General features: G+C 43.8%; 1 protein-coding gene across 4 annotated transcripts; it reads left to right on the plus strand.

Moving 5' to 3' along the window:
- Positions 1–5,997: 5,997 nt before the first annotated feature.
- Positions 5,998–12,715, plus strand: FST (follistatin). Of its 4 annotated transcripts, none has more exons than XM_009208400.4 (6): positions 5,998–6,486; positions 8,498–8,689; positions 9,122–9,340; positions 9,688–9,912; positions 10,594–10,821; positions 11,286–12,715. In XM_009208400.4, coding segments are annotated over exons 1-6 (951 nt in total). In that variant the 5' UTR covers positions 5,998–6,401; the 3' UTR covers positions 11,288–12,715. The 4 variants fall into 4 exon arrangements, with proteins under 4 accessions (XP_009206664.1, XP_009206661.1, XP_003899712.1 ...); XM_009208397.4 differs by having other exon boundaries at positions 6,002–6,486; positions 11,548–12,715; XM_003899663.5 differs by having other exon boundaries at positions 6,005–6,486; positions 10,591–10,821.
- Positions 12,716–13,205: the final 490 nt, after the last annotated feature.

A 13,205-nucleotide genomic window follows, 5' to 3' on the forward strand; every position in this document is an offset into this window, starting at 1 on the left:
ACTATAAAGTCATAGCAATCAAGATAGTGTGGTACCAGCATAGGATCAACAAATAGATCAACGGAACAGAAGAGAAAGCCCATAAGTAGACATGCACTTATTAAGCTGTTTGATTTTTTACAAAGGTACAAAGGAAAAGTGCAAAATTGATTTGTGATGAATTCCCTGTTGAGGAACAATGACTGTCTTAGCTCATGCTGCTGCTATAACAAAATATCTTAGATTTGATAATTTTATAAACAACAGAAATATATTGCTCATGATTCTGGAGGCTGGGAAGTCTGAGATCAAGGTGCCAGCAGATTCAGTGTCTGGTAAGACTCACTCTCTGATTCCAAGATGCTTCCAAGACTAACAGAAAATTCTACAAGGTGATGAAATAGAATATTCAAAATCATGTTCAACTAACTTGTAAAATTTGGATTTATTGTAAACATAATTGAGGATAGCAAAGATCACCTGGTGACCATCAAGCAAGCCATCCAGAGACAAAATTCCTTATCTGAGGAATTCAGAAGTAATTCGACTTTCCTATTATCTAAACCAGGCATATGGTTCCAGGTTTCCTTCCCAAAAATTTGTAAGTAACTAGAGTTTCTAGACATCTCCAGAATGTATGCATGTTGAAACTCATTGTGCAACCCTTGCTGACATTAAGGCACCAAGGTATCTACAAACGTTATTGTTTATCATGACCTGCATGGCTAATGTGGTCCAAATTACTCTTAAGCTCCTGCTTTAAGATCCATAAATACCCCTAAGGAAAAATCTGCCAAAGCACTCCCGGTCCTCTCTTGCTGAGAGGCTCTGCTGCACTTCTTCTGCAGCATTCTTTCTTTCTAATAAAACTTTCCATCTTCAAACCTACACTGTCATCAGTAAATTCTTCTTACCAACCCACAAGCTGACCACTTTTCAATGCCAGGACTTTGACATCTCGCTTGGCAACAGTATTTCACTTCTTAGGTGAATTCAGCATCAGAAATGAGACAGGATTCATGTCAAATTAAAAAGTGGGGTGACAATATGATGATCAAACAGCAATTGTATCAACTACTGATTGTAATATTAAATAGGCAAATACCTAGAAAAGAACTAATTATTAAGTGTGCATACCACTGCTACTCTATGGAAAGCTAAAATAAGGGACCAGAAAATAAAATATACCAAAGTAACTACAGCATGCTACTCACCCTCAGCCAAGGAATAATCCAGAAAGGTGGCTCTTACTTTGATTGACATGTTATTTCCAACATAAAGTAGGGGAAACTGAACAGCAAATCCTGGTTTGCCCTCCTCACACCTTCTATGCAGTTGAAAGTGTAAATGGAATCAGGGTTAAAAGTGTTAAAGGTCATACACAGATATTTTCAGTCATATCCAAATATATGAATCATTTATATTGTCAAAGTGACCTAAAATACTTTAGAATTTTCTATTAATCCAATGTAACATCCCCATCCTAAGGCATAATTTGAATTATTTACAAATATTTATTTTAATTACTTAATTATGTTCAACTGGAATATACTAATATGGCTAGTTTATGTGACTATGTGACAAGTAGCTTAGCTGACTTCTAGAAACCTGAAAATATTTCTAAAATTAAAGGGGGAAATAAAGCAATAAAAATGTTACACAGAAACAAGTAGCATCAAAAAGGAAGAGCTATCCATGATTGATTAGCTCTGTATAACACCAAAGCAACACTGAAAAGAGACAAGTTCAAGTAATCCAATGTTTTCTCAGTACTATATATATAAAAATATATTTTCTAATGCTTTTTTATAAAACTTAATTGACTGGTAGTTTGGATATCTTAGATAAACATTGCTTTTACGTACTCACATTTCTTAACTTTTTAGTTCTGCAATGATTCAACCAATACAGAACTATTGCCCCCAACCCCCTACTCAAATCCTTGTGCTAGTCTATGAAGTTGCATAATGCCAAAGACTATGACACATTAAGTAACTGTTTTGTACCTAGAACAAAATCTGATTTTAAAATCATTTTAGCCTGTTTTTTGAATGCTTACCTTGTGTTATTTAACAAGATTGATTATTTGCACTTGAAAACATATTCATTTTACAAAACACCTAACTTCAAAAAAAGCTTGACATTTAATCTTAAGGCAAAAAAAAAAAAAAAAAAATAGCTACTCAGTTCATGACTTTCAAATACTCCCTATATAACCTCACCCCACTACCTCCATATTCTCTTTTTAGGTACTGAAATTTAACCAGGTCAGTTTTGGTCTCAAATAACAATGTCATATGAGTTTAAATAGCTATCTAGGGAGTTAGATTGAATCATTTGCTAAACTCTAATATTTTAAATTTATAAACTTCAGAAGGTAGATAGCTTTTGAAGCTGACAAAAGACCAATCAGAAAACAGTAGTCTTTTTGTGTGCTGCCCAGAAATTCAGTTACAAAGTGGTCCTACTGTGTTTCTCATAATTTACATATTTTTTTGGCAGAGAAAGGAAAAAAAATAAGAAGTCAAACTTGGAGGCATACAACAAAAATGAAAGGTGTCATTTTTATTTTTAAATGTCCCCTTGACATTTAGATATCTACAAACGGAATATTTAACATTTAGAGGCGATATAACAGTAAAAGAAATAGCAGTTGTTTTTCTGTGATGTCACTGAACAGGTGTGGTACCATTTCATACCACAGAAATGGGATGGATCTCTTGCTGATGCCCACAGGAAGCCCATATGGAACCAGTATTGACCTGTGTCTCATTTCCTCAGTTATGATCTGAAAATAACCCTGGATACCAAGAGTCGTGGTGACTGATCTGTGCTGATTTGGAGCCGACATTCTCCCAAACAGATCAATACTATCCAAGGTGCAGCTGAAAAACAGGATGAGCTTGTATCATTAAACAAACACCAAGCTGCTTATTCAAAAGGGCAAAAGCAACACAGCACTTGTGTTTTCCACAGTGTGTTTGCCAGTGACCTCAACCCTGACCTGCAGGGTCACCTTCTCCAGGACGAGAAGTAATCCTGTGTTGGGTCAGCCTCTGGTACTGAGGGACTCCTATGACTGGTGGCATTTTTTACAATGAGAGCTACTGTGTCTGCTTTGGCTTAGCCAAGACAATTACATGATGCCAAAACAACTAGTCAATGCAGTCAATTTAGTCAAATGATTGGTCTGAGTATTTGACCTTATACAGACAAAAAATGAAATAGAAATGAAATTTTTACTTTTACCCAATCATACTGAACTTGTGAGGATACAACTTAAATTGATTTAGAAAGTTTTTGTGACATCAGTTGTTTCTATATACATAAACTATACATAAACTAAACATGTTATATGTACATATAGGAATGAACAAAATTAAAATCTAATAAGAACATGCAAGTTATATCACTATTCTCCTTGCTATATGGTTGTAAAATACGATGACATTATGAACTTTAAAACAATCTTCCCAAAGATATTGAGAAAATAAATATGGATTAAAATGTGATTCTATATTTCTCCAGGCAAGATGGCTTCATATACAACTAGGAATATAAGTAAAATTTAAATATTTTGTATAGTCCTAGGGTGGAAAGTCTACGAAAAAGACCCCAGTTTCCAGAGGCTACTGGCCAATTGAGGACCAATAAATATATTTAAACTAGAGACAAATATAAAATCATGTAATTTATGTATGATCGTTGATAGCACTGCCATAAGATCCAACCAGTTACCATTTAAGATCTTTTATGCATTTGGAATGTTTATTTTTCAACCTCGGATATACAGTTTGATACCCCTAACTTAAAAAGAAACTGTGTCTCTTGCTGCCATTAAAAGACAGGGTGGGGGGAAAAAGTCAAGTAACAATATTTGTTAGGTTCTCTGTCCTTTAACTTTTCCCCGGGCGGGGCTGGGGGAACCTTGAAGCAGAGAAAACAAACTTTCCCTCCAGCACATCATTGTATAAGGACTATACCATTTCTCTGAATAAAGAAGAAGAAATAAATTCAGCTTTGGAACTCCGCCATTGAGTGGCGGCTCCTGCAAAGGGGACAGTTTGCTATTAATTGTTAATGTCGTCTGCCATTAGAGGGCACTAAACAACTCTACATTAATGAGTTGGAGGGAAGAGAGAAAAGGAGACTGGAAAAGAAAGAGAGGGAGAAAAGGGAGGGAGAGTACGGGTAGAGTCCGGGTAGAGGGAGGGAAGGAGAGAAGAGGGGAAGGAGTAGGGGAAAGAGACCGGAGGGAATGGCTGGGAGGACTGGAGGGAAAGGGAGAAGGGGAAAGAGACAGCGAGATAGAAACAGAGACAGAATGATTCTGGAAAGATTAAGAAGGATGTGGAGCCCCCACAGCCGTCTGAAGTGAGCAAAAAGACAGCCTCTCCCGGGCCGCCCGAGCCCCCTCCCCTCCCGTCCTCACGACGGTAATTATAAAGCGAAAAGCGGCGGCGAGGTCACCGGTTTTTACCAGCCTGCTGCACCGAATGCGCGCGGTGCAGGTGCGGCGGCCGCGGGGCTTTGTGATTCATGCCCACTTTCAAAGGGGGGCTTGGGCCCGTCTGAGAGGCACCCAAACAACTGTCTTCTAATATTAGCACGGCTGTATTTCGGGATCTATTATAGTCTGTCCAGACAGATCCCATTGTAATGGGATCTTTTATTAAAAGATTAGCACTATCTCCTGCAGTTGGTGGAAAAAAATCTGTTATCACTGAGTTATTTGCAGTTGTGGAGGGGGGAAGGTTGATGGAAGATGGGGGGTGGGAGGGCGAGAGGAGGACTGGGGGAGGGTCTGGCGGGGGGAGGGGAGTTACAGGGGGTTGATGGGGGAAGAAGGGCGGATTTGAAATTCGTAGAACAAATCCCAGTGACCTGCGAATGTCCAAGAATTTTGTCTGCATACTTCGCTGTCTGTTGGCCTTCGGGCTTCAGAAGCGAAAAGAACAAAAATTTAAAAGGCAGCTTTGGAATAAACAATATAGCATTTTCCGTGAAGTAATCGTTTTATATAAAAGGAAATATCGCCTCCTCAGTTTCATTCAGCGGTGCCAAAAATGTTATAAATGAGAGACCCGCCAACTTTCAGCGAAGAATGCCAGGCACTGTACTTAATAAAGTGAGGCTACAGAAGTTCATTATGGATGTTGCAATCTTTTTTATTCTGCGAAAAGAGAGAAGGGGGGGGGGAGAGAGAGAGAGAGAGAGAGAGAGAGAGAGAGATTGGAGCCGAGGAGACTGAGAGACAGACAGAGGCACACAGGACAGAAACTGGGGAGTCTCCAGGCCGGGGAGGAAGGAGGGGGGCCAGACCGCCTACGTCGGCGCCCCCGCTCCAGGCTCCGACTCCAGACGCCGCGAAGTGAAAGGGGAGAAAAGAAAGGGAGAGGGCGAGGCTGTGCCGGGGGTGGGGGGGGGAGCGGGGGGGAGAGACCGGGCCTGAGGTGTTAAACATTTTTGTTTGCTTCTGACTCTTCCAGACGAAGGGCCGCGTCTGGGCAGCGCTCTGCCAGGGTGGAAGGTGCCGGGGCCGGGGTTCCTAGCAACACCTCTGGGCTAGGGGTGGCCGCAAAGTCAGGCACGCACAGACGCAGACACAAAACCTCGCGGGTCCTGCGCCCAGGCTGCGGGTGCCCGGAACCGCCGCGAGGCCGACGCGCTCCGACCCGACCCGGGTCGGGATATTTGGGCAGCCTGGGGCTCTCCGGGCGTTTGCAAAGTCTCTTTGGAGCGGAGGAGAGGCAGCACGGAGACAAACTCCCGGGTTCCCCCGCTTCCCCCGCCGCCGCCTCCAGCGCCCCCACCGCGCCCTCCCTCTCACACTCGCGCGCGCACACACACTCACACACACACCCGCCACCCCGGGCGCGCCGGCGCTGCCGGCGAGCGGCGGCGAGCAGGACTTGAAGTGGGTGTTCTTCCCCACTCCCCACCCCCGACGCGTCGCCCCCAACCCCCGCCCCGGTCGCCTTCCCCCTCCCTCTCGCTCCTACGCAAATAAGAACTCGCCGATTCCCCTCCAGCCGTTTTGATTTCGGGCATCTCCGAAAGATAATTGGGAAGGGTTTCCAGAAGGTGGGAAATGTCACCTGATTCACACTGAACTTTTAAAAGCTCCCCACCCCCAAGGAGCCGCGCACACCCTCGCTCGCGGCCGCCCTCCCACAGCCCCACACACTGGGAGACCGCCCACCGCAAACCGCGGAGACCCCCGTCTAGATTTAAAGCGCGGCTGCGCCCGGCTTCTGACGTCCATTGAATCGCGCGGGCGGCCGGCGGCGAGCGCGGGGCTGCGCCAGGATCGCTGCGCCCTCCGCCGCTGGCCTCTGCGACGCGCGCCGCTCTTCCGAGCCACCCGCCGCCGCGCCGGCTCCCAGCGCCGCAGCGCTCCTCGCCCCGCGCCTGCCCCCAGGATGGTCCGCGCAAGGCACCAGCCGGGTGGGCTTTGCCTCCTGCTGCTACTGCTCTGCCAGTTCATGGAGGACCGCAGTGCCCAGGGTAAGCGAGGGGGGATGCGCTGGGGAGGCTCGGCTGAGAGCAGAGGGTCGACTTTTCTGTGGTCTCCACTTGGTCTGTTCTGAGCAACGCTGCTCTCGGAAGATGTTGGACCAACTTGGGGACTCCGGGATGGAGAGGAGTGGGAAAATTGTGGGCAATGACACTTTAGGACTGGAAACGGAGTTTGGAGCTCGGTTATCTTGAAAAAGGAAAGGGAGCGAGCTGGGGTCTTAGTAGTTAGGGTTAGATGCTCTGGCAGATCTAAAGTTCTGGCCATGATAACTTTAGATGTGATCTCCTCAGTTTGGCTCTGAAGAAGGAGAACAAGTATCAGTAGTAGCCTGGAGATTTCAGTCGACCCATTTGCAGTCTCATCTCTCTCCCTCCCACATCTTTCGGATACTTTAAAAAAAAAAGAAAAAGAAAAAGAAAAAAAAAAAGAAAGAAAGAAAAGAAAACCTGGGGGGTTGGGGGACAGATACTGAATTTCTTTGGTGACTGGGGGACGTAGTTTCAGAAACTTTGCCCAAACTTGGAAATGTGGGTGCTGAAAATTTTCAAGGGAAGTAGCTTTCTGCCTAGTGGATGCTTCTTCCAACCCCATCCCCCATACTCGCAAAAAAAAAAAAAAAGAAAGAAAAAAAAGAAAAGCCAAATTATTACCCCAAAGTGCTTTGAGCACTTTGAGTTTTTTCCCCCTCTGCTTCATTCTTCTTTCTGACTCTTAGCTTTCTGTAAAACAGTGAGCAGCCCATAACTGACTTAAATTCTGAAATGGGTTAAGAGCAAATTTCTGAAGCTTGCCTTTTAAAAATAGATTTGTTTATTTTCAATTAGTCTTTGGGCAGAATGTTTAAAATAATAATAGCAGTTTGCGATCCAATGATTGTTAAAGTCTTATTGGTGATTAATGAGAAGTCTTACCGACCCAAATGCGAACATTAAAAAGGGGGAAGAGGGAGAAATCACTTGCAAATATTTCTTGCTAGGTATGAGATAGGTACATATAACCGTGAAATGGTAGGAAGCCTCCTCCCCCACCCCCCTTAAGGCATTACTTTCCCTGCTTCAGCGTTAACATTTTAAGTATGTTGTAAACTGCCCTCCTGGGCACTGCCCCTCGCCGTCTGCAAGTCTCTGCGCTGGGTTGCCCGCCTTTAGGGGAGAGGCTTTGCCTGGTGCCCGGACGTAGGCGCGGAGGAAAGCAGCCCTCGGAGATTTCGAAAGATCGCGGTGGCCGCGGGCGTGCTCGGGTCTGGCAGATTGCAAAACGGGCCCGTCGGGCGGGCTGCGCCTGGAGGCCGCGCGGGGTAGCTCCGGGCTGGGCCGGGTTGCTTTTTGCTTTCATTTTTCAGAAGAGCCTTTTGCTTGATCTGTTTCTCTCTCTCTCTCTCTTTCTTTCTTTTCTTTCTTTCTCTCTCTCTTTCTTTCCTTTCTTCCTTTCTTTCTCTTTCTTTTTTTCTCTCTTTCCTTCTCTCTCTCTCTCCGCCCCCATCTCTCTCCTCTCCTCTCCTCTCATTCTCTTACTTTCTTAACCCCTGTCACAAATAATTCCTGTACCGCCTACATGAAACCAACATGTAAAAACATACGTCGCATCCTGTTTTTGTCAGGTTCTTTAATCTGCTCTTCGAGTCTCTGCAGGTTATGAAATGGGACGAATAAAAGTAAACAGTCTAGTAAAAGTCAGTGCAAGCTGCACGTGTTGTGTCTGGGTCACTGGTAACTGACATTGATATGGCTGGGGCGCCCTGTCTTCTCCCTTTCTCCCTCCCTCCCTCTCGCCCACCTCCCATCTCTGTGATCAGGGCTTCCCCCCCCCCTTCTTTATCCACCCTTCCACCCCTTTCGATTTATTTCTTACTTTTCTCCCGCGTCTCTCTCACTTCCCCTCCTCCACGCTCACCCCCTCCCCATCCCCGCCAGGTCTCCTTCGCTCGCCACCTCGCTCTCCCTGCCTTGCTACCGCTCACTGCTCACTCACCCACCTCCCCACCCCGTCTCTTCACAGCTGGGAACTGCTGGCTCCGTCAAGCGAAGAACGGCCGCTGCCAGGTCCTGTACAAGACCGAACTGAGCAAGGAAGAGTGCTGCAGCACCGGCCGTCTGAGCACCTCATGGACCGAGGAGGACGTGAATGACAACACACTCTTCAAGTGGATGATTTTCAACGGGGGAGCCCCCAACTGCATCCCCTGTAAAGGTAGGACTCCTTCTTCCCAACTTCCAGGCCCTCAGTAGAGGGCGTCTTACCCTTAGCTTCCCCACTACCTGACTGGGGTTTGGGAGTAGGAGAGCTTTGTTCCTGGGCTTCTCCTTTCTGTCCCTTGCCCTGGTAAGCCGTGCAGACTCGAATTCTGCCTGTTACAGGCTGTAGGTAAAACACCCCAGACTTCTTAGCCAAGTGTGGTGGTGAAGCCCACCAACCTGTGCCCCTTGATGAGAGAAATCTGGGTTTGGGGCACAACCCAAGGTCCGCACTCTTTCATCAACTCCCAGTCTTCTAGGAGAGAGCCTGGGGCCCCTCCAGCGCAAACTCAGGGCTGCATGATTGCGCAAGGCACCCGAAGCCCTCCTGGCTGACCTGCAGACTGCCTGGCTCTGGTTTTAATCCATGCCTGTTTCCAACTCACAGAAACGTGTGAGAACGTGGACTGTGGACCTGGGAAAAAATGCCGAATGAACAAGAAGAACAAACCCCGCTGCGTCTGCGCCCCGGATTGTTCCAACATCACCTGGAAGGGTCCAGTCTGCGGGCTGGACGGGAAAACCTACCGCAATGAATGTGCACTCCTAAAGGCAAGATGTAAAGAGCAGCCAGAACTGGAAGTCCAGTACCAAGGCAGATGTAAAAGTAGGTCCTACCCTGTTGAGCAAGACTGGATCTGTCCCCTCCTCCAGCTTTGTACCTAAAGTAGACCCTCTAGGAGACCTCTGGGGGATGGTGTAGTCCACAGTAAGAGCCTGATAATAATAATACTGAAACCAAAAGGGAGTCCTTTTCTAACTTCCAGAGACTCATTAAGAACACTGAGGGGACCAACCTAGAGTCATAGATTCTCTCTTGAAAACTACAGGGCTCCCAAAATTGCCTTTTGAAAGCTGGATGCTTCAGTGTCATGATTGCCTTGGTAACTTCAAGTGCTCGCTCCCTAAGCACTAGAAGGTACCTATTCATGTGTGTTTCCTTCTTTGTTCCAGAGACTTGTCGGGATGTTTTCTGTCCAGGCAGCTCCACATGTGTGGTGGACCAGACCAATAATGCCTACTGTGTGACCTGTAATCGGATTTGCCCAGAGCCCACTTCCTCTGAGCAATATCTCTGTGGGAATGATGGAGTCACCTACTCCAGTGCCTGCCACCTGAGAAAGGCTACCTGCCTGCTGGGCAGATCTATTGGATTAGCCTATGAGGGAAAGTGTATCAGTAGGTATTCCGGACTGAGGAAGGAAAAAGAGAAAACAGGCTAGTTCTAGTATTAAACTGTGGGGTTAACAAATAAGTAAGCCCAAGGCATCCCAAAACACCATAGGGAGAAATATGCTGCAATTTGGGGTCTGTTGTGACCACAGCATTCCTCATGGAAACCGTTGTCTTCTGGAGGCATTGACACATATATTCAAACGCCAGCAGGAAGCAAGAAACAGTATTCCATCTTAGAAAACTTAGAACTCACTCAATTTTACACATTTTTTTAAGTGCCAGACTTGCTGGAAGCGAAAAATAATTACTTAGCAGTTCCAGAAATCTGTTATCAGATTCTAGTAATTAATGGAATTCTTTCATTTGTAAAAGATCCCACTTGTGGGAAATAATAAGATACATATTTAACTCGAGAATATTGTAAAATCCTGTTCTAAAAAAAATACTATTTTAATGCACTAATATAGTATGTAAGAAACTGCAGAGGTTTTGTGTGTGTGTATGTGTGTATGCATTTGAGTTTCAGTTTTATTATCCAGCATTTTTGCTTAATATCTCCATTACCCCCATTAGTAATAAGATATAAATTATGTTTATATTTATTGATAGAGGACTAGAGAAAGGGAGAAAAGGGGGATATGGGGAAATCAGTTTACTCATCACAGATGTATTATATCCTAGAAGCAAAGTCCTGTGAAGATATCCAGTGCACTGGTGGGAAAAAATGTTTATGGGATTTCAAGGTTGGGAGAGGACGGTGTTCCCTCTGTGATGAGCTGTGCCCTGACAGTAAGTCGGATGAGCCTGTCTGTGCCAGTGACAATGCCACTTATGCCAGCGAGTGTGCCATGAAGGAAGCTGCCTGCTCCTCAGGTGTGCTGCTGGAAGTAAAGCACTCCGGATCTTGCAACTGTAAGTGTGATTTTTAACCTTGCTGCCATTTAAGGCTTTCCCAAGCAATCCCTAGGGAATGGACACTTACAAAGCACGCAGATCTCCCACATAAATTCATTTCTGTTCAAATTAGGAAGCTGCCAAGTATCACCAGCAATTCAATAATCCACAGAAAAATTCTCTGCAATGTTTCTTGGCTTTTAGGATTTATCCGGTGATCATCAATGGGGTTGCCTCTAAAAATCTATTTCCAGTTGTTTTCCCCTATTTCTTGTGCTTTGGTAGTATGCTTTGCTGTTTGCTTTATTAACATTTGAATCTAAACTAACTGCTTCAAAAGTTTTTTGTTTTTTTTTTTCCAAAGACAGCTTCATATTATCATACATGGGCTGCTGCTTTTTGCAGTTGCCTCTACTAACTCTGAATTAAGGACCCAAAGCAGTTATACCTAGAACACAAGAGCGCTTTTTATCTAATTTCAGGAATCTGCCCGTAAAACCTGAGCCATTGATTCTTCAGAACTTTCTGCAGTTTTTGACTTCATAGATTATGCTTTAAATTTTTTTTTAACTTATTGCATAACAGCAGATGCCAAAAACAAAAAAAGCATCTCACTGCAAGTCACATAAAAATGCAACGCTGTAATATGGCTGTATCAGAGGGCTTTGAAAACATACACTGAGCTGCTTCTGCGCTGTTGTTGTCCGTATTTAAACAACAGCTCCCCTGTATTCCCCCATCTAGCCATTTCGGAAGACACCGAGGAAGAGGAGGAAGATGAAGACCAGGACTACAGCTTTCCTATATCTTCTATTCTAGAGTGGTAAACTCTCTACAAGTGTTCAGTGTTGACATAGCCTTTGGGCAAAGAAAAAGAAAAAAGAAAAAAAAGAAAAATATATTGTCCATACTGTAAATAAGTGTATGCTTATTTATTTGGGGGGAAAACTATACATTAAAGGACCTTTGTCCTAAAGCTCTCTCCCAGGCCACCTTGTTACTCATTGGACACGGAGAGGCATTCATTGTGAGGTCTACTGGATGAGGCCCATAGTTGAGACTTGTAGACATTTATTTATACTGTGTCATGTTTTATAATTTATACATAAAATGTCTGGTTGACTGTATACCTTGTTTTTGAAGAAATTTATTCGTGAAAGGAAGAGCAGTTGTTATTTATTGTGAGGTCTCTTGCTTGTAAAGTAAAAGCTTTTTTTCCTTGTAAACCATTTAAGTCCATTCCTTACTATTCACTCATCTGTCTCCCTTCATTTCACTGTTAGACTCTTTTCCACTTTCAACAAACTTGCATGTCAGTTTCTGTCATGTTTATTTATTGGATTCTCTGCTGCCTGATCTGTACATACATGATCCCTCGGGTTTTGTTTACAAGGAACCTTGACTGACCAAAAGGCATTATAACTCTTACTCAAATACAAGGTACAGAGGATAAGCATCTTTGAGGAAACTCCTGCTTCAGTTCTTTTGTTATGATGAAGACATTTGTGAGAGAGGAGATGATTAGAATTCTAGTAATGTACTTTTAATATGTTACAGATACAAAGAAATGATGTGGGTGTCAGGAGACTAAAGGATAGTGAAGGCTACACATTCAACCTTTTGTTAGGTGTTTCCTTTAAGCTAGTCAGCTGTACCTTTTAAATTAGTTCTTTTTCAACCAATGTGTCACTAAAAGTTTTATCAAAGCTTTATCGGTTCAAGTTTCTTGCTTTTCATAATACTTTTTTCGATGCAATTTTATATTTTCAAACATGGCAAGTTAAAATATAAATTCATTTAAATATATAGTTTTGTACTTTTCTACCATGTAAATGTGCAATGTATATAAAAATTATAATGTGTATTTGTAAATAAATGATGAGTGAAAAAATAAAAAATTTTAAAAAGCCAATGGTTTCAATTCCTGATGATGCAAAAGAAGTTATTTGGACTTTTGAGTAAAAATGTGTATGATACCTTTGCTGAGGAATGTAGCTATCTCTGAAATTACATGACCAGGGCAGTAGAAGCTCCAGAGTGAGGTTAGTTATAGATCACTTCACTGGAGTTTGAAAGATAAAGGGATCTGAGGTCCAGAAACCCCACTGTAAGCGTAGCATATACCTGTCACTAACCAGAGAAGGAACAGACTGTAGATGTGGGTTCTTTCCTGCAATATACCAAGGCTAATATTTCCTCTTTAAAAGCACCATCATTTTAGCTGTCCTTGTTGCAAGCTCATCACCATAGCCAGGGACACCCTTTATCTTACTTTCCTATAAATACAGTGCAGTTTCAGTCTTCTAAAACACAACACACATCACAAGGAAAGGTGACAACAGACATAATATTTGACAAGCACATTCTAGAAATCAGAATATCAGCTGCAGAAGTAGGCATTA

The sequence above is a fragment of the Papio anubis genome, chromosome 5 (assembly GCF_008728515.1).
Source record: "Papio anubis isolate 15944 chromosome 5, Panubis1.0, whole genome shotgun sequence".
Lineage (NCBI taxonomy): Eukaryota > Metazoa > Chordata > Mammalia > Primates > Cercopithecidae > Papio > Papio anubis.